Source organism: Phoenix dactylifera, chromosome 10 (genome assembly GCF_009389715.1).
Source record: "Phoenix dactylifera cultivar Barhee BC4 chromosome 10, palm_55x_up_171113_PBpolish2nd_filt_p, whole genome shotgun sequence".
In the NCBI taxonomy this organism is placed as follows: Eukaryota; Viridiplantae; Streptophyta; class Magnoliopsida; order Arecales; family Arecaceae; genus Phoenix; species Phoenix dactylifera.
Genome location: NC_052401.1, coordinates 10,932,992 through 10,953,140, shown reverse-complemented (window position 1 = coordinate 10,953,140; position 20,149 = coordinate 10,932,992). Strand labels below are relative to the sequence as shown.

At 39.4% G+C, this 20,149-nt stretch overlaps 2 protein-coding genes across 2 annotated transcripts; one reads left to right on the top strand and one right to left on the bottom strand.

Moving 5' to 3' along the window:
• The first annotated feature begins 282 nt into the window (after window positions 1-282).
• LOC103696573 (transaldolase-like) lies at window positions 283-6,367 on the top strand. Its single transcript, XM_008778244.4, has 7 exons — window positions 283-687; window positions 2,374-2,545; window positions 2,743-2,792; window positions 3,381-3,681; window positions 4,943-5,131; window positions 5,217-5,399; window positions 5,957-6,367. The coding sequence occupies exons 1-7, from the start codon at window positions 503-505 to the stop codon at window positions 6,200-6,202; spliced, it is 1,326 nt and encodes a 441-aa protein (XP_008776466.2). The 5' UTR covers window positions 283-502; the 3' UTR covers window positions 6,203-6,367.
• A 6,172-nt stretch (window positions 6,368-12,539) lies between these two features.
• LOC103696572 (mediator-associated protein 2) lies at window positions 12,540-19,826 on the bottom strand. Its single transcript, XM_008778243.4, has 7 exons — window positions 19,655-19,826; window positions 19,464-19,514; window positions 19,138-19,243; window positions 18,939-19,023; window positions 18,459-18,542; window positions 13,445-13,549; window positions 12,540-13,145 (listed from the first exon to the last, which is right to left on the bottom strand). The coding sequence occupies exons 2-7, from the start codon at window positions 19,481-19,483 to the stop codon at window positions 12,865-12,867; spliced, it is 681 nt and encodes a 226-aa protein (XP_008776465.2). The 5' UTR covers window positions 19,484-19,514; window positions 19,655-19,826; the 3' UTR covers window positions 12,540-12,864.
• Window positions 19,827-20,149: the final 323 nt, after the last annotated feature.

The window sequence follows — 20,149 nt, the reverse complement described above, 5'->3', positions numbered from 1 at the left end:
TGATGTGAGAGTGGTCGATCGCTGTCAGAAGGGGCGGATAGGGACCACAGGTGCTGTGATCGGCTGGGGTGGCATGCGGTGGCGTATTATTGAACCGGTAAACCATTAAGCTATTACACCAAATATAGAATATATTTTTTTATAGTAAAATATACATAAACTAGTACTAATTATTAGTTGGATCGCTATCATCTGATCATCTCCAAGCTGGTGGGCCATTTCAATGGCGAAGCAACGTCCATTTTTTGTTCAGCTTTGTAAGGATATGAAATGATTGGGCCCATCCACTAATAATTATTTCTAAAATATGTGAAAAAGAGCAGCGTCGTACCACCTACTTTGATGCATGCCCCCTAACCCAATCCTATATTTCTTTCCCATCTTAACGCAATAACGCCACAACAGTCAACACCTTCCGCCGCACTCCGGTTTATGTGTGAATAAAACCAGACGAAACCTCGCTCTAGAATTCCCCAAATTCATTTCCCATTCGACTCTCGCTATGGCTTCGATCTCGAAGCTCGCCAACCCTAGCTTCACCGCCTCCGGCGCGTCGCACTCCTCTCCGACCCTCCGATCCGATCCCAAGCTCTCCGTCAACTTCCACTCCGGATCTCCGATTCGGAGGGGAATCTCGCATCCGCGGCTCTCGGTTCGAAGAGATCGCGTGGAGAGGATCCCTTTGATGTGAGTTCCCCCATCCTTCTCTCTTTTACTTCTTCTTGATCTTTTCTTCTTGTTTCACTTTCCGTCTGGAATCATCTGTGGATGGAGGATTTTGCTGTTGGCTTTATGGGTGTATGATCTTCGTCCTTCGATCTTTCGCTATCTCAAATTTTGTTTTTTACGGATTGAAACTATTCCAAAGGTTACGACTTTTCGAGATATGAATCACTTCGAGGGTCATGACTACTGGTTTGTGCATATTGATAAGCAAGTTTTGGTGCGCTTTGGTATTGTGAATCTTTGGGTAGTGTTGGCTTTTAATTTCGCTCAAGGTGATGATCGTGAACGGAGGTTGATGCTCTAGAAAAGTTGTAGCTTTGATCAAAGAGTCGGATAACTTGGCTTGAGTTGGATTAGTCTGTTGATGCTTTATTGGTTCATATATCTAACTTTACACTTGAGAATCCTATATAAACCCTGCTGTGCTCTTGTGAGTTTTCCATCTAGTTGGATTGGGACCGTGATGAGTTGTTTGATGGACATTTTTCAGCTTTCTAGTTTTGTAAAGGGTTCACAACTTAACAGGATCATATATTGAATTTGACTATGGTCCGGAACTATCTGAGGAGTGCAGGTCAAGCCTTTGTTAATGGTTCTTGTATATTAAAGGCGTTGATCTAATTTAGGCTAGTGCGACTGCAGAGAATGAAAGTTCAATGGAACACCGTTGATTCTAAGAAATGAAAAGATCCAAAAATGACTAACTATTAACAAATAGCTACGTACAGTGTAAGTTTTGGTCATTACAATTTATTAGAATTTAAATATGCCTTGTGATCTTAATATATCAAAAGATTATCATTTAGTTCAATTTATTCAATGATCTTCTCTAACCGTAGGTGATAAATTGGATCTTTTCGACTTCATAATAGCATCACTGGTGACAAGTTTGTGAAATATTTATTTCCTCTCAAAAGAAAGTAAGCTCACTGAGAGACTTTATTTTTTAAGGTTGATTTAGAGCGTCTATGGGTATGATGGTTTGCTGACACTTCAGTTTGAGGGGTTTCTGATACTGATGGTTAGGTACTCTAATGGTCTTTTCTTGCTTTGCAAGACAAGTCTGATGCCAGCGACACTTGGTGCAGGGCAATGTAGGTAAAGTGGCATTAGGCAAAGCTTGATACTAGGTTAATAGAATGCCAGGCTGATAGTACTACAAATGGGAGTGGGTACTAATGTTATCAGGCAAAAGGAGGCTTTGAATTATGCCTTGACTGTGGATCTGATTGCTGTCACTTCACTTTTGTTCAAATCCCATATTTTATGCTAGGATGGTAAATGAAAAGCTGGAAAAACACTCCGTTGTGTAGAGGTGTTACAAATAAATAATTACTATTGAGGTAAATTAAATTACTAAATTGTAATTTGGACTTGACAAGCTTCACTAATGGTGGCTATGTTCTTACAATGGAAATCTTGAGCTTAATGAGGGTTTACAAGCCTGAAAATTGGTTTGAGGTATATTTTTTTTGAGTTGAATTTACACTACTTTAAAACCAACTTTATCACTAACAATATTTTGATTTTGATTGGCTCCTTCTGTATATATCATATAGTGCTATAGTTTTCTACCTTTGTGTGATGCCTAAATTTCTTCTCTTTTGGTGGAATCTGACTATATTTCTTATTTACTATGTAATCCAGAGTGAGGTGCTCCAAACAAGATGGAAATGGTGCCCCAAATAAGAGAACAACCCTCCATGATCTATATGAGCAGCAAGGGCAATCTCCATGGTATGATAATCTCTGTCGCCCCATAACAGATTTGCTGCCGTTGATTGCAAGTGGTATCCGAGGTGTAACCAGTAACCCAACGGTAATATCTTATATGTATTTTATGTATGTATGCAAAGGTTTTCAGTTTTTCTAAACTTGAGAATCATCTTCAATTATAGTTAATGTACACCTTTGTGTATGATATGGTGTCCATTAATACGTGCAGACTCATTGATTCTTTACTTTTACTTTGGGCCTGTATCATTGGCATTTGTTTAACGGTCACACTTTTTGCAGATTTTCCAGAAAGCAATATCATCATCCAGTGCCTATGATGAACAATTCAGGTACAAGCTGCTGATATATCTACTTTGAACATGTGGAATTTGCTTAGAACTGGACTCACCTGCTCAAAATGTCAACACCACATACAGTAGCCTCAGAATTACATGCCTAATGTTTATTGCTGGTTCTGGGGTAGCTGTGTGATTGATTTTTTAGTTGGCCTATTATATATTCATTTTTTTCTTCGGCAGGTTTTCTTGTCACTGAGTTTTATTACTAAATGAATTATCCACCATGATCAATTTCTTATGTAAAACACCCCCAAGATCTAGTGAAATAGTTGTGATCTCCTAGTTGATATTTGATAGCAGTTTCCCTTGTCTGCTTAAGTATGTTCTTAAGCGTAGCTGGTTAAGAAGTGTAAATGTACTAAGATAAACTACCATCCAAAACAAATAACTAAAACAGTCATTTTTTTTCCTAGTGGAATGTTCATTGGGAACCAAGAAAAAAGATAACTTATCAAGCACAGAGATGCCATCATGATCATACAACTTGTTGAATTTATCTTGGTGATTTACATAGTATTTTTTCTGCAGTTTATTTTGAACTTTTTTGAATTAAGTCACAATGGTTTATGGGTTTTATAGGCAGCTCATATCAGAAGGAAAAGACATAGAAAGTGCTTACTGGGAGCTTGTGATCAAGGATATTCAAGATGCATGCAAACTTTTTGAACCTATCTATGATCAAACAGATGGTGGTGATGGATATGTATCAGTTGAAGTCTCTCCTGGACTTGCAAATGATACAAATGGCACTGTCGAAGCTGCAAAATGGTTGCATGGATCAGTTGACCGCCCAAATGTCTACATAAAGATCCCAGCTACTGCAGAATGCATTCCTTCTATCAAACAAGTTATTTCACTTGGTATAAGTGTCAACGTTACAGTAAGTTCGGTTGCATACACAAGCTTGTATGCTTATTAAGCAGTCTAGTTACAATTTGACACTTGTTGCATGTCTACTATGGATAGTTGAGTGTTAAAAAATGCTCGTCTCTTTAATTTTGATCTTCATATCATAGCATTCTCTTAATTTTTAATTTTTATTAGAAAGATCACCTCCACTTGTCATGTCTTGGTATTAGACCTGCAAGACTATTACTTTCTGAATACCATGATATTGGTTAAGGTTGGGATTTTTCACCAGGGTAACACTACTACTGGTACCATCTTCTGTCTTGAAGCTTCTATTTCTGTTGTTTGAAACAGTAATTCATGCTGTCGCATATCTTTATTGATTGATCTGTTTTTTGCTGATTCCACCTAGATGGGTAAACCTTCTCAATCTGCTTTAACTCAGTTCATTGTTTCCTGGTCGAAATTATCATGATATTAACTCCTAAAAGGAAATGTTAGACAAATTTAGTCGAATGTGGCGTTGTCTTGCAATGGTGCTTCTAAGCCTCATTTACAATGGACTGGCTAGACTATTAATTTTCTGGATACCATGATATTGATTACAGCTGGGAATTTTGACCAGGGTAACACTACTACTGGTGCTATCTCCCATCTTGAAGTTCCTACTTTTGTTGTTTGAAACAATAACTGATGCAGTCGCATGTCTTTATTGATCTGATTATTGCTGATTCCAGCTAGATGGGTGAACCTTATCAATCTGTTTTTAACTGAATTTATGTTTCCCAGTCAATTTTTTTTGACATTATCTCCTAAAAAGAAGCGTTGGACAAATTAAACACTTATTCGAATTTGGCATTGTCTTGCAATGATGCTTGTAAGCCTCATTTACAATATATCATAATCCACCTATCCTGTTGTTATCTTGCTCCTGCTCCAGACCACCAAGATCATATAATTTATACATTGATATTAGAAATAAAACTCTCATGCTGCAAATGATGCTAACTTTCTAGGAAGGTATTCCTTTGGTTGTGTAGGATGATTCTGTAATCAAGCCAGCACCGTCTCTTGCTTTGTGTTTCATTGGTCCAATTTTTTTTGTCATTGGACGCAAGTCTCACTGTTTATGTCAGTGGTCATGAATAGCACAAAAATGGATCTTCTTTATGGATTGTCCTGTAATCAGTTAGAATCACTCATTGACATACTTCTTGCATGTCTTTCTGGAGCAATACAGGCTAATCATCAGATTCATATATTATTACTGATCTGTTGTCTATGATGAACAGTTGATCTTCTCACTACAAAGATATGAAGCAGTTATTGATGCTTACTTGGATGGTCTTGAATCTTCGGGGCTCAGTGACCTGTCTAGGCTTACAAGTGTGGCTTCCTTCTTTGTCAGTCGTGTTGACACCCTTGTTGATAAGATGCTTGAAAAGATTGGGACACCTGAAGCTCTTGATCTCCGTGGAAAGGTAAAATCTGTTGCTTGGATCCGTATTAACTAGGAAATCTGTAGGGACACCTCCCAGCTGTATCTTAACTCTTAAATTCCTGCAGGCAGCAGTGGCTCAAGCAGTGCTGGCATATAAGCTTTATCAAAAGAAATTTTCTGGTCCACGATGGGAAGCTTTGGCAAAGAAAGGTGCCAAAAAGCAGAGATTGCTGTGGGCATCAACTAGCGTGAAGAATCCTGCATATCCCGACACTCTATATGTAGATCCTCTCATTGGACCTGATACGGTGAGCAATAGCAACTTATTTCCCAACAAGCTATTTAAACTGTTCTTCATCTCTCATTAGACCTATACCTTACAATAGTATAAAAACTTGATATTTTGTTTCTAGTATGTATCTGTAATGCAAAACCTGTTTCATTTCAATGAGTGCACTTAAAAATTGCAGCAGTGATTCTTCCTGCTTTGGAGATCAATAATCTGAGTAAGCATTGATTTGGAAATAAGTTGCTCAAAAAATTAGCAACGATTTGTAAGGATACCTTTCATCTTTATGTATTTGGTGGCCAAACAAATAATTTCTGACCAATACAGTGAAATATTTTCAGATTTGCCTTCTGTTAGGGTTTTGATTGGACTGGTCTTCTTTTCTTGGTTATCATATAATTAGGCAAAATCTTAGCATGCAGGTGCATTGATATTGTATTTGGGGTCTATTTACCAACCAAAGAGAATCTGGGGCTTAACAGATTTCTGTCTTTCTTACTTATGTTATTGGATTCAATTTTCCCCAATGATTTCCAGTTTTATGCTATTGTATTTAATTTTTACTTCTGATTTCAGGTTTCAACCATGCCAGACCAGGCTCTGCAAGCCGTCATTGATCATGGTGTTGTTTCAAGGACAATTGACTCAAATGTGTCAGAAGCTGAAGGCATTTACAGTGCGCTTGAGAAGTTAGGAATTGACTGGAGTGAGGTTGGGTCACAACTTGAGGTGGAAGGCGTGGAGTCCTTTAAGAAGAGTTTTGATAGTTTGCTAGTCACCCTGAAAGAGAAGGGCGATTCTCTCAAGTTTGTTAGTCTGTAAACTTGTGATTTTCCGCATACCTTTCCATTCTCTGTGGTTGGTGACTTTAATAAATGACCTTGATAAAGCTGGTTTTGGTTCTATTTAGATGTAATTCATCGTCTGTTTTGTAAGTTGCACTATTAAAAGTATGTGCTCGTATTAGCTCCGCAATGTGCTCTTAAATCTGTCTCAATGGAGAAGTTGTAACTTACAGTTGCAGAAAAGTGAAATGGCAAAAAGAGAACAAAAATCTCAAAAAGGAACAGAATTGTGTAGAAAGCAATAAAGTATTTTTTCAGAAGTCAGGATGCAATAACTTTAGTTCTAGTCCTTGTGATTCTAGTGTCTATTTATTTTCTGATCTGATCTGTCATTCAACTACTAACTATTTTTCTGAATAATTAATAATTGTAGGACTGTTTCACTATATCATCAACAACTGAGTGACTAGAACATAAACATATAATTTTGGTGGGACAATTTATTTGTATCTTTTTTTCAGAGTAAGAGTATATGCAATTATGTTGTCATAAAGAGTCAAGAAAAGGTTAATAATGCAATGGCCTTTCTCTATCTGGTCTCAGGATCCATGGTTTTTCCATGCTAGGTTTATCCTACATTGGTTTCATAGAAGTCTGCAGTTTTAACAGAGATAGGCTTTGGGCGCCTGCTTGTAGGCTTGCATCTACTTCCTCCAAAATGATGGTGGTGGTTGAGGGAAACTGGATATTAATGTGAAGTGAATCAGAAGAATTTTTGAACAGTTTTATGATGCATGTGGTGATGTGCATGGTTTGTAATTTGATAGATGCATTAGTTGAGAGCTATCCAGCATAGGTCAAGAATCTGCTTAGATGCTCAAATACCATGTGCAATTTTCAATCTTCATGAGTGTTAACCAATGTGAATGTGAGACCTGAGATGAGGTTCCTGATCAACTTGCTGCACTGTATCATATTCTATGCAAAAAGATAATTTGCTCTATTCCAAATATTCAATGGTGCAATCTTCGCAGCGTATCATGAACTCATTTTGTATATCCATTTAGTAAAACTCCACAAACCAAATAGCTTCGTCGTCTCCTTTAAGCCTTTCCTACCGTCTGAGTTGTGCAGATAGACAGTTTATGAATCAAAACTCATGTGTGGATATATTGTCTAGAGCGCTCTGACATGCCACGAAGGCGCAAGCTTTGGAGGTATATAGCCCAGTACCAGGCTCCACTTAGGTTTCGCATCTGCTATTTGCCGATGACTGTATGCTGTTGGCCTGGGCGACGAGGCGGTCTGCACAAATGATCCGGAGGATTCTTGTAGAGTATTATGTGGCGGCGGAGCAACAGGTTAACTTGGCCAAGTCGGCTATTCACTTCAGTCCGAAGGTCAAGCCGAGGATGAAGACTTCTATTATGGAGATCCTGCGTGTAGGCAAGCAGGAGGGCATCTTGATGTACCTTAGGGTGTCGATTACTAGGCATTGACTCCATGGGAGGGAGTGTTCCACTATGGAGCAAGGCATGAGGCACAGGTTGGAGGCATGGCAGGCGAGTTCTCTGTCCATGATGGGCAGAGTCACCTTGGTGCAGTCTATTCTCAGCTCGATCCTAGTCTATCTTCTTTGCAACACCATTGTGCCTTTTGCACTGCTGAGAGCCATGGAGCTTTTGTTCAGAAGCTTCAGCTATTGTCGAAGCGGGGGAGGGAGGGGTGTTCACCTGTTGGCCTGGGATGTGATCTGTCAGCCGACCAGTGATGGTGGTCTAAGTGTTCACTCCTTGTTAGAGTAGTGGGAGGTTCTTGCTACCAAACATGTGATGATGCATGAGGACAGGGTATGGGAACGGAAAGGATGAAGATGGGAAGGGATGCTCCGATACCAACTAACACAGACAGGGGTGGGATGGTTGTTGATTTTCTTGGATGATGGGGCTTGATCTCTCTTCTTTTTTTTCTCTTTTCTTCTATCAATGTGGTTTCATGGCGTTGGGACACAACTCTAATTGAGTCCACATGCCCAATTAAAAGGACTCAATGTGACTCTTGGGCGTTGGACACTTGGACTCAAAGGGGACTTGACATGCCCCAATAAATGGACTCAAACTCCATATGACTCAACACAACCAAACTAGAGGACTCAATCCTCACACGCCCAAAGGGATTGGGCTCAATACTCCTGCATCAACATGCGGCCAAGTTTCTTCTTGAACCAGATAGTCTCTGGGGTTCTCTGATGAAAGCCAAGTATGGGGCTCCGGTCGGGGTGCTTGTCTTCAGTGTTAGGCGCCACAACTCCATTTGGAGAGAGATTTGCACATGCGGCCCTGCGGGTCTCGCTACGTTCAGGTGGGAGATCGAGGATAGGTAGGCGATTGACATCCTAGAGGATAGATAGTTGGCTAAGCTGCCACTGTGTGGGTGGTCCACACTGCTTGATTCGGGGTGTCTAGTAGGGTGCAGAGTTTGTAATCTATTTGTTCCAAGAGAGCGAAGGTGAGATGAGGGTGTCATTCGGCGGGCCTTTGGGGAGCAGGCTAAGAGAGTCTTGGCTCTGCCGGTACCTGTAGAGGAGATAGCGGGCAGAAAGGTCTGGATTGGCTCTAGGAGATCGAAGGTGAACTGTCGAGACCTTCAGGGCCTGGTGACAAGGGCCCCAACTCGACATATAGATGGGACTTGGATTTGGATGTTGTGCATCCACCCCCATGTCACCATATTCATTTGGAAGATAGCTTAGGGGTGTCTGCCAACTAGAGAAGTATTGGCCAGCAGAGGGGTGAGGGTCTCCCCAACTTGTGAGGCATGCTTGGAGGTGGAGTCCATCTGCCATGTCCTTTTTGGATGCTCGTGGGCAGCCTAGGTCTGGCGGTGCGCGGTGATCGCTCATGGTTTCGGGCAAGGAACAACCCCAATGGAGGACTTTCTGGCTTGTTTGAAAGCATCTTTGAGGAGGCTCGACACCGTGGATTGGGGGGTCAGATATGCCTACCTAACCTATCACATATGGCTGGATAGGAACACCTGAATCTTCGAGGACATGTGGGTTCATTCGAAGGTTGTGGTGGACAGAGTATTGTTTCACGCGGCCGAGGTCATCAGTACCGCGACGTCACTTTCTCATGGGATGGCTAGGGACATCTAAGACCGTCATGTAGCTTCTTTAGCAACTAGGTTTGCTTTTGTCTCCTAGGAGCCCTCACCCCCTAGCTATCTTAAGGTAAATTTCAATGACAGTATTGTTGAGAGAGGAGAAAGTGGGGGTGTGGGCTTTTTTATCAGGACCACTACTCTAGACTTGTGGTGGCTAGGGACCGGTGGATCTTTGACACTTCTGTCATTGGGGTTGAGCTGAGAGCATCTCCTATACGAGGCACACTCTGGATGCGGCCTACATCCACCTCGAAGGAGATTCGGCTATGGTGATCCAGTGGGTTTGAGGCCGACATACCGTGACGGGTGGGCAGTCATTGCTCCACAACATTTGGAGACTTGCGAGAGGATGTGGCTCCTTCTAGGTCACCCATGTCTACTGGAAGGCAAATAGTGTCGCTGACTGAGTGGCCTCTTTTGCGGCATCACTTTGGAGGGCTCCGGAGAACCAAGCAGATATTTCTTATTCTTTTCACCGGCTTCTTTTTTCTGATTTTGTTGGTTGCACTCATGCAGGTGTCATGTGAGGTGTCGTTGTACCCAAAAAAGAAATCTCAACACTTATTAAATAAAAAGGAGGAAGAATCCCAACTTGAGACCAAAAGCAGAATAATTGCTAAAGAAAAAAAAAATAAAAATCTCAAATTTAGATCGAAAACCCAAATATTATCAAAGAAAGAGGCAGAATTAGTCAATTTAAATAGAAGAGGAGACAAGGGAGAATGGGGGCCTTGGACTTGGTGGAGCACTTGATGAGGCACCAGAGGCCGGGGACGGAGATCACGAAAAGCTCCAGCGACGTGTACTGGTTCATCGGCGAGACCCCACCTTCGCTGCTACCGTCGGCGAGACCTCAAGGAGGAGAGAGAGTCGGGCCACCAATATCTCCACCTGTCGGAGCCATGGACCGGCTCAACCGAGCCTATTATGAAAAATGCCGGACTTGCTCTAAATTTTTTTTTACGAGAAGAGAAAAAGTTCTTAGGATCAAACTGCAGTTAGATAAGTGCAGAAGTATTCAACAATCATAATTATTAGAAATAATGTCAATTTTTCAACGAAATAAGAAGGGCTGACAAAAGTTTGGTAGTCACAATTATACATGGCAGATTTTCTTTTCAAAAGTGATGACATGATTCAGTAACATATTTAAACAAGCAAAATGTCGCTTAGATTGGTCATTATTATGTTTGAAAGGATTCAGGAGTTGCAACATGTTTTATTGATAAAACAAGTGTACTAGAAACTGAGAAACATCTAAGAGAGATGTCATATTCTGAGTATGATTTCCGAATTCAAAGATGTCGCAGCCAAGGATTATACCTGAAACTTGATCAGCCTTCTTCGCTCCTTCTGTCCAGCACCTGCTGTCACCCCCTCGACAAGCTTCTGCTGCTGCCCCAGGCTTCTTCATGCGCGTCGCCTCGAAGCAGGCCTACATCTGCCATGACTGCAGGTCATATCCCTTCTCCCCACCAATCCAATTCTCCATTTATCCTTGGCTTTCTTTTACCATTACTACTTTGAACACTGTTGCATTCAGATGTCTCAATTGTCATCTGTTTCTAAACTGTGTGCAGTTATACATACAATGAAAGAGCACCCTTTGAGAAGCTGCCAGATAAGTATTTCTGCCCTGGTGAGTTGCATTCTTTTCTTCTCCACATTCAGTTTCCTTCTTTTTGTTTCTTTTTTTTTTCCTGTGTGATTAAATCTATTGAACTCTTGACTGTCCTCACCAATTCGATGTTGTCAAGCTCAAAATATCATCCCTTCATGCCTTAGACTTTGATATATTTGGCTTCACCTTGATGGATTTTGCCCCTCCATTCCTTTGTCATATAATCAATCATTGCATGGTTTCAGATCCCTTCTCTAAATTTCCATCTTAACTCCCGCAATTCTTTTATTTCTATCTTTTTTTCTCACTGTTTATTGCATATCACAAGACCATCTCATTGCTTCATGAAAAGATGTGGTACACATTCATAAAAGTAAATTGCAAGCAAAATGCACTTTTATATGCTACTACATAGTATGACCAAACTTTTCCTCAAACTCCAGCTTAAGAGAAAAAGATGAGCACTAACCCACCAAAACTAACTGATCATTTTATCCACAACAAGCAAAATGTCAGATTTTTTTTTTCTTGAAGAGATAATGCATTTTCCTGATAGTTAATTCATTTCTTGTAGTCTGTGGGGCTCCCAAACGTAGATTCAGGACATATGAACTGCAGTAGCCAAGAATGCCAATGACACAAGTTTGTACAGCCAGGAAAGCTCCAATGAAGAGAGATGAAGCCACTGGATAATTGCCTTCAAAAAACTACTCCATCTTTATCTAATTTTGGGTGGATCTGAGAATTTGGAAGCATATCTCACTTGGATCTATCATTCTTGACACTCTAGTACTTACAGGCAAGCATTACCTGTTGCCATAGTGCTTGGAGCTGCAGGGCTAACTGGCTTGTATATCCATCTCAACAATGCCTCCTAGTGTCCAAGAGGCTCTTCTCCATTCTGAAACTAGTTGAGTCAATAGATATTTCATAATGTATTGCCATTTATAACAAAACAGTGAGATAATGTACTTATGCTTCCAATTTCAAGTTGTGAGTCTTGTTAAACGAGCAGCAAATGCGAATGTCACTGATAAAGAAGATAAAACCAAGAAATAGAATTCAACCAACATATGATCTCACTAACAAAATATAGGCGATGAGAATTATGAAAGGTTAATGCGAGCATTTGCATATATTTCCACATCAAATTCTCGAATCACTGCCGCATGGGGCAGTTAAATCTGCATGATTAAATCGAATGAAAGTAAAAATGCACATATAATGAAATAATGTTATGCAACTCTTCTCTGGTTCAACACAATGGATTTACCCTTTTCCCTCGAACCTGTCTGAAGGTGATCCACTTTAATTTGCCAGGTGGTGAATCCATTATTCCTCGTACCAGTTTTCTGTATCAAGTTGGTTCCAATATCTGCAGCCCAAGGAATGCAATATTAAAGGAAAGGGACTCAATTGTACACAGACGAAATGATTTTTCACTCATAAATTTACATGAAGTTGCATAATAACATAGGGAGCCATCATTCACCCACTACAGTGAAACTTATTTCTTTGTTGGCATCAAGAGCTTTTCATTGAAACTCACGCATATCAGGGTTACTGATATGGACCTTCACTCCAAAAGTAACGAACCATAAGAAATCCCATATATTAGTCATTTCAAGATAATATCACAAACATTTGATAAACATAATAAATGTTCTCGACATCTTGAAGATTCCTGTTCTAAATTTGCTAAAAGAAAACAACAGGCATTTGACCATCCCTGGCGTAATTTAGTAGCAAACTATCTCACCAATGACATAAAAATAAGACAAAACTGGAATTGCTATGCAAACAAAGCCAGGTGCAATATCTGAATGGCTGAGAAATTCCAACTCGCAAACACTTCTCAGAGCGGTACTTCAAACATCTGCAAAATTTCTCAGGCTTCACTATGCAACTAATATCTACTCCTCAACCTTGTTCTTCTTTTTCTTTTTCTTCTTCGATTCCTCCGATCGTAATGAAGTATTGGTGATCTGGCTTTCTGGACCAGAAGTATGAGAAGATCTTTCAGCAGACCTCATAGATATCTCAGAATTCGGTGCGCTGTCCTTATGTCTCTTCTTCTTCTTGGAATGCTGTGAGAATTCCACGCTTCTTTGTCCAAGGCTCTGAACTGAAGTTAAGGTATCGCGAGACATGCTTCCCAACTTCTCAGAACAAGACATGCTCTTCCTCATGGAACCTGAGACATAATAAGAACAATTATATTACACGAAATGTTGTGGCATACACTTATCGACCATATGTGCCTTGAAATAAGAGTCGAACATGTTCAGCCAACAGAAGGCTGTTTGATGCTAAAGAGTTGAGCATGCTGTACAGTATCAGAGGTTCCTTTTCTAACAGCAGCATGCCAACATGCACACGAGGAAAGGTGGTGTCTAAATGTCTAGTAGTTTAAGACATGCAGCACTGTTAAGTTTGATTGGAGACAAAAAATGCAACTCGAGAAAGAAATAAACTAGCTTCAAAAGGCATTACCCTCAGATCTTTGCCTGCTCAAGTTGAGATTATGGAACCCAGGTTTCTCAAATTCACTAGGCTCTGGATATCGCACTAAACAAACTCGGCGTGAAATCTTCCCCACTGAAGCACATATTTAAAAGATCAAGGAAACTGTTAGTTTGATGACAGTGGATTCTATACAATTAGTAGGTGATACTAGACATACATATGAATATAAAAACCAGCACTCATTACCTGGTTGGAGTGCAAAATTATGAAAATGAACCAACAAAACAAGATACATGCCCTCATCTCCTCTTGTCAATAAATAACACCAGAAGGCTAATTAACATATAGTTCACAAATTTTACTAAGATCCAGTGTTTTTTTATATAATAAGGTAAAAAGGGAAATTAATTTACAAAAAACTAAAAGTTCTCCAATAAACTAGAAATTTTGCCTGAGGGATCCACATACATAGCATCACCTGCATCTCCTTTGCAAAAAAATTGGCTACATAATCACAGAATCTTCTTGTATGAAGATTTCCCACTAGACATCAGCAACCATACAGAGTACTTTGACAAAACAAAAAAGGGAATTAGATGTACAACAGACCCCTGCATTCCAGGTTACCTACTCCTTACTGTTGAAATTGATAGTATGCATGCCAGTAGGAGACTATAGCTTCAGCAACACTGGCCATGCATGCCAGTAGGAGATTATAGCTTCAGCAACACTGGCCATGAAAACTGCACCTATGGACCTGGTGACATCTACTATATCACATCATTCTACAAACCCTCCTAATGCTGGCAAACTGTTGGTTTCTGAAGAAGCATTTGTCAATTTTTGCTCCAATTTACCCTATAGATGCCTCCATGCAGGCTTTGGTTGGTCCATTTCACTTGAGCAGAATTTCTGTCTAAATGTAAAAATCCAACTCTAGTAAAAGGATGGATTTTAAAAGTTGTGCACGTACAAGAATATTGTTTTAAGATTTTTTTGGGATATAATGATGTATAAGGATTTGGAGTCTGTAAAATTCATTTTAGAACTTAGAATATGTAAATCATTAGTAAAGCTCAGCATACATCACAAACATTCTTTTGTTCAGTTTAATTGAAGGATTCATTCCTAAAAAAGGGATCTTGTAGAGTGTTTCAGCATGCTACTTCAGAACCCAAGGCTTATTGCTCATCAATCCATTCATCTAACCTTGAGTATGTGGAGACATCAGCAGTTCCTTCCTTGATTCCTTCACAGTATTGGGTCACCTGTAGCTCTATTAGATCCTCTTTTACTCCTCTATAGGTTCATTGGATACCCCCGCGACTTTGAAGGTCAACTTTGATAGCTCCCTTAAAGGTAATCAGGGTGCTGCTAAGTCTGTCACTAGAGATCACTGTGGTTGACTGCTCTATGCTGGTTCTAGGCACTTCTTGGCTGCATCTGTTCCTTTGACTGAAATAAGAGTGGCTTAGGAAGGGTTTATGGTTGTGTTCTACACTTTACAATGCAGAAGACTTTTGCTTGAAGGTCACTCTAGCATTGTCATTAATTGGATCAATGGGAAGTCTTCTTCTGGGACACCACATCCTCTACTTCTTGGCATCCTCCATCTATCCGAGAATTTGGACTTCTTTGATACCGATCATGTTTTCAGAGAAGCTAATTTCCCCGCAGATTGGCTGGCAAATAGAGATTTTGATAGTGATATACCCTTAGGTGTTGCTGTGCATCCGGAGTTGGCTCTTTTATTGCAAACTGATTGTATGTGACTTTGTTATTGGCAGTCTCGCTGAGATCATTTTAAGGGTGTTCTTTGTCCATTTACCAAAAAAAAGAAAGAAAAGGGAAAAGGAATCTTGTGGGATGATGTATTTAATAAAGCTGCTGTTTCTTTTTATGATTTCCCCTAGCTCTACAAGTCTTCCATTGTTTTCTGTGGATTCCTTTTCAATAAAGACTGACTAGTCTCACAAGGAACTGGATTTATGAACCGCCAGTCACATTATCTAAGGGCTTTTCAGTATAAAATTGGAAGATTTCAAAGAGACATCATAGAACTAAAGGATGCCTACTATACTGGTCCACCTTGTTTTTGGCCAATGCATCTCTTAATTGTGTTTTATTGTGTCATCCTTCCTATTAGCTTATTGGATGCATCAAGATTGATAGTACCAAAATGATCCATTGTCTCCTTTGTTCGGGGCCTCTTACTGTCCCTCTTACTAGGGTTATCTAACTTCGCCTCTAATTAGCTGTAGGTAGCATCAAAGCAGAAGCCAAATAAGGCCTTGTCATAAACTATAATGGCTACATGTGCATTAAATTATAGGCACACTCAGTTTCACAAAATATTTTTTCAATTCAAACAACAGATCAGTGCCACATTTATGGATCTATTTCAGTTGAATTAACTTACAATCTATATCTCTCCCTTTCCTATGTCTCCTTTTTCTCCATTTCGGTCCCTCTGCCCCCACTTCCCCATTCCCATCCCACCTCACTCCCTCTCCCCACCCCTTCTTCTCATCTTGTTTGTCTTTTACTCTTCCACCTAATTCTCCTCTTCCTTCTGACCTTTTCTTAACTTTTTCTTTCCTTTTCTTTCTTCACATCCTTCCTTTCATATCCTTTGCAAAGACTGCAGCTACACTAGATCTTAGTGAAAGTTCAACTAATCTGTTGCAACTAGTTATCGAAATGGGGTTTTTAGTGCTCACTTAAGCATCGGCAGAGCTTATCATAAGCATATCATAGTTACAATCACCAAATCTGGAAACGATATAAACGCTATAAATAAATAAGGAATCAGTTTTTTCTTCAAAATTCTGAGCATCGTATTAATGGAAGTGAAAGATATTTGGAGAATTTTTAAGTAGCACTGAGGCAACAAGATAACTTGTTAGCAAGAAGATATGATGGGTGAATATTTTGAATTTTAAATATTGAAAATGATCTACGAACATATCCCAATTGATAATAGGTTTTGCTCATGGATTAAGGTAACAGGCATTTCCAATCCATACATATCTATAAACATATGTCCTGTGCAAGACGTGTATGCTAGGAATAGAGATACCTATCTTTGTATCATACGCACTGGTTCGTGCTGACACATTCCCATTTTGTTTGCCACGAGCCTTGGTACGTGGCTAAGCACATGACCAACAGCTTATCACGATACTGTACATATAATATTGTGCCAGCTCATGACTGTCAGAGGTACAACAGACAACACTTTAACCCTTGCATTCACCTGAAGCATGGCCCACAAGTTGATCTCTGCTGCAAATTAGTTACTAGAACAAAATGATCTTTTTTCTTCATGGGTCCGGGAAATAGTGTGATATAAAAACTACAAATACAGACCAAATCTTGTCATTATAGTCATACTTCATGAAATATGCCTCCTTTAGTCTTCATGGTGGCACCCTCTCCATTAAGCTCATTAACGAAATACATGCATTCTACTGAGATTCTTTTCTTCCAGTTTTTTTTTTTTTTTTTGAGGGGGATGCAGTTTGACTCATTAATTTGTTGTAGATTTGCCAATTTTCTCTGTAAGAAGTCTCTCTCTCTCTCTCTATGTGTGTGTGCGTTTCTTTTATGAGGTGTTAATGTTGAACAGGACCTTCAGATTCGTTGGCTTTTCTTTCTCTTTTATTAGATACAATGACAGTAGATTTAAGGATTTTGCTAATGTTTGTATTAGCATAGTTCATTTCAAATTTCCATTGCCTTGTAGGAAATATGGCCATCAGTCACTCTCCTTGCTCTATACTTCATGTCTCATTTGATGGAGGTTCTATCTTTCTACCAATCCATACAAAATCTCTTGCAAGATTTTTCCAATTGATAACATTCTAAAAGGTTTTAGCCTATGCAGACTAAGATTGAGCTATTCTTTTTCAATAAATCATTTATAACTAATTAAAGAAATAACACTAAAATAACTTTAACAGATCATTTTAAGGAGCTTGAGAAATTTAAAGCATTTCATATTTCATATTTTCTGATATTATAGAATACCATAATGAAATAAGGCCTTAATCAAAATTGTAACCACACGATACCAATAATCCGATTAGTTTCATTTTTTGGATCTTAAAATAATTAACATGTGGATGGCGAGAAGAATTTCATGTTTTATGTCATTGGCACATGTATCCATGAGGAAATAGAAGTCATAGAAAACAATGATAAGCTCCAAAGAATTATTTAATAAAATGTCTAAGAAGTATGAAGGGCCCAAAAAACAAGAAAAACAGCAAATCCAAGATTATTACAATCGCTGATCAGTAAAAATTGAAGGGTAGGTGAAGAATGAGCATAATAGAGAGAGAGCACACTAGGATATTAATTGAGGATAAAATAATCAACAGAGGCAACTTTTACTCATTGGTATTCTAGTCATAATGCAAACTGCAAAGTGCTTCAATGCAAACAAAAACTCATTGTGGCAATTAGAGAGCTACCATTCTAGTTTCAAATATTTAATGAGTCAAGACAACTAATAAACTCTTTTAAGTTAAATTTGTTATAAGATAAAATAACCCCTTACATCAAACTTGAAAAAACAAAACAGCCATGTAGTAAGACTGCTTGAAATGCAGTGTACATACTCTATATAATGGAAAGATAAAAAGAAAATGAAGTATCACACAGTTGTCAAATAAAAAAATCAGCACATGTATACACACAACGGCATTAGAAAGGCTTAAACTAAGAAGAAAGATGATATAAGATATGACTGAAGAATTACAAATATTCTAAATAAGGAGTTCAATATGTAGCAGAACCAAAAGCATTAGAAAAGAACAAATGGAGAATATGAATTTATACAGTCAAATGTGTGCAGTAAGGGTTATTGGTTCGGGTAAGACCCTTAATAAATGGGCCTGTTGAACACAAATGTGCTTTTAGGATGTAAAAGATGCAAATGAACCACCAAGGATGACTTATATCTATCCTTTGCCACAGATTATCAAATAAAATGAGTATAGATTGATGCTCAAGAGAATAAAAAATAATCAGCACATACCAACTTTCGATTCTGATGAAGAGGGTAGGAAGACAGTAGCATCTGGCTCTTGAGCAGCAAAGCTGACCACATCATACGACTTTCCTGCCACGGTGAACAGAATCATTAATACAAGACCAATTTCTTAATGCACCTAGTACATGCATTATATGTTAGTGATCCTGTATCTTCAAGCCACAAACACTAGCATACTGATTACACAAATTCCAAGGTACTAGCAACAGTAATAATAGCTTGTAGATCTTATGGATCAGTCCACATCGAAACTATACAAAACAATGAAAAGGTCAGAACTTCACGCTGCCTATCACCCATCAATTGAATGCAAACTCAATATAATGGAAGATAAAGAGAATGGATCAAATAATAATTTGAACCAGGCAAATAAAGTGAAATGGATGGAATACAATTTGAATCATGTAGTTGTCAGCTCATTCACACCTCATCAGTCCAAATTATCAGATATGCCTAACAACTCACCAGATGAACTCTCAAAGCTGCCAAGTTGCCCATCACGATGTAGCTTCAGCTTCAGTTCTTTCCCGTGGAAATCAGCAGCTTTCAACTGTTTACAGCAACAGAATCAATCCAATACTTCAAGTCATTAAAGAATCGAACAACTGCCCACGTTGTACAATATTCATAAAAAACTAAGTACGCTTATAAATGAAAAAATTACTTGGTTGATGGGCCACTGGATGAGCCAAAGCTCCGTCGAGTCTGTCAAAGAGATATCGATAAGTGGATCCTTGGTGTCCTCTTCAAAACCCGGTCCAGGCTTGTACCTACCAATCCAGAAGCAATACCCCATAGTTATAATCCATCCAACAGTAAATATGCAAACTTCTGTAATACTTTTCTCTGCTCGAAGCAAAACTAAACAACAAGGCGTTAAAACACAATATTGCTAATATCCATTATACACAAGATCGGCAGGGTTCACAAAGCATCAAAAAGCAAGCTTTTATTAATAAAAGAAATCAGAAAGAGCAATGAAATCCGTACCCGTCTTCAGAACCATCCATGGTAGAAGATTTGGATCAGTGGCGTAACTTTCTGCAAGAAATTGAGACCGAACGGCTTATATAACATAAAAAATTCGCTAAGAAAGAGGGAAAAATCCTAAACACAGATTAATATATACTACTATATAGAGAAATTCTGAGAAATTGGACGGGGGAGAAAGAGGGAGAGACCGCGTTAAAATGTTGTATCTCCGGTCGCGTTTGTCAGTGCCGCCTTTCCCGCCACTGCTGCCTCCGATGCTGTCCGCCGCCGCCGCCGCAGCGACTCCTTGCCCGCCGCCGCCGCCGCAGCGACTCCTTGCCCGCGACCGGAAAGGGGAAGGAAGAGGGAGGATTGGGCAGGGGAAGAGGATTGGAGGCGAGAGCCGAGGGTTTGTGAGGGTTTTATTATATAGACGAGCCGGATCATTGCTCTGGGACGGGCCGGCATCCACGGCTGGACCGGCTTAACTCCACGGTCCTAGCGAAGCGCTAACCGGCCCGATCCGGCGGTTTTTGGTCAGGGTTTTAAATGGGTCAAGTATGGTTCAAACTTTTTCTCCGACTTGGATCGCGAAGAGTAAAGTTTTATCTGAGTCTGGTCAGATTAAGCACTATCAAAATGATGAGGTAAGATTTTTCAAGAGTGTTCAGTTTTTTTCAGCCGGTTGAAATATGTGTATGATT

Coding starts and splice junctions, on each gene's coding strand:
- LOC103696573 (XM_008778244.4), top strand. CDS start 503: ATGGCTTCGATCTCGAAGCTCGCCAACCCTAGCTTCACCGCCTCCGGC. Junction 5,132..5,216: donor CTCTTGATCTCCGTGGAAAG/GTAAAATCTGTT, acceptor AAATTCCTGCAG/GCAGCAGTGGCTCAAGCAGT. Junction 5,400..5,956: donor CTCTCATTGGACCTGATACG/GTGAGCAATAGC, acceptor TTCTGATTTCAG/GTTTCAACCATGCCAGACCA.
- LOC103696572 (XM_008778243.4), bottom strand. CDS start 19,483: ATGGATGGTTCTGAAGACGG. Junction 13,550..18,458: donor TTCATCAGAATCGAAAGTTG/GTATGTGCTGAT, acceptor TATGTGCTTCAG/TGGGGAAGATTTCACGCCGA. Junction 13,146..13,444: donor GAGCAGGCAAAGATCTGAGG/GTAATGCCTTTT, acceptor ATTATGTCTCAG/GTTCCATGAGGAAGAGCATG.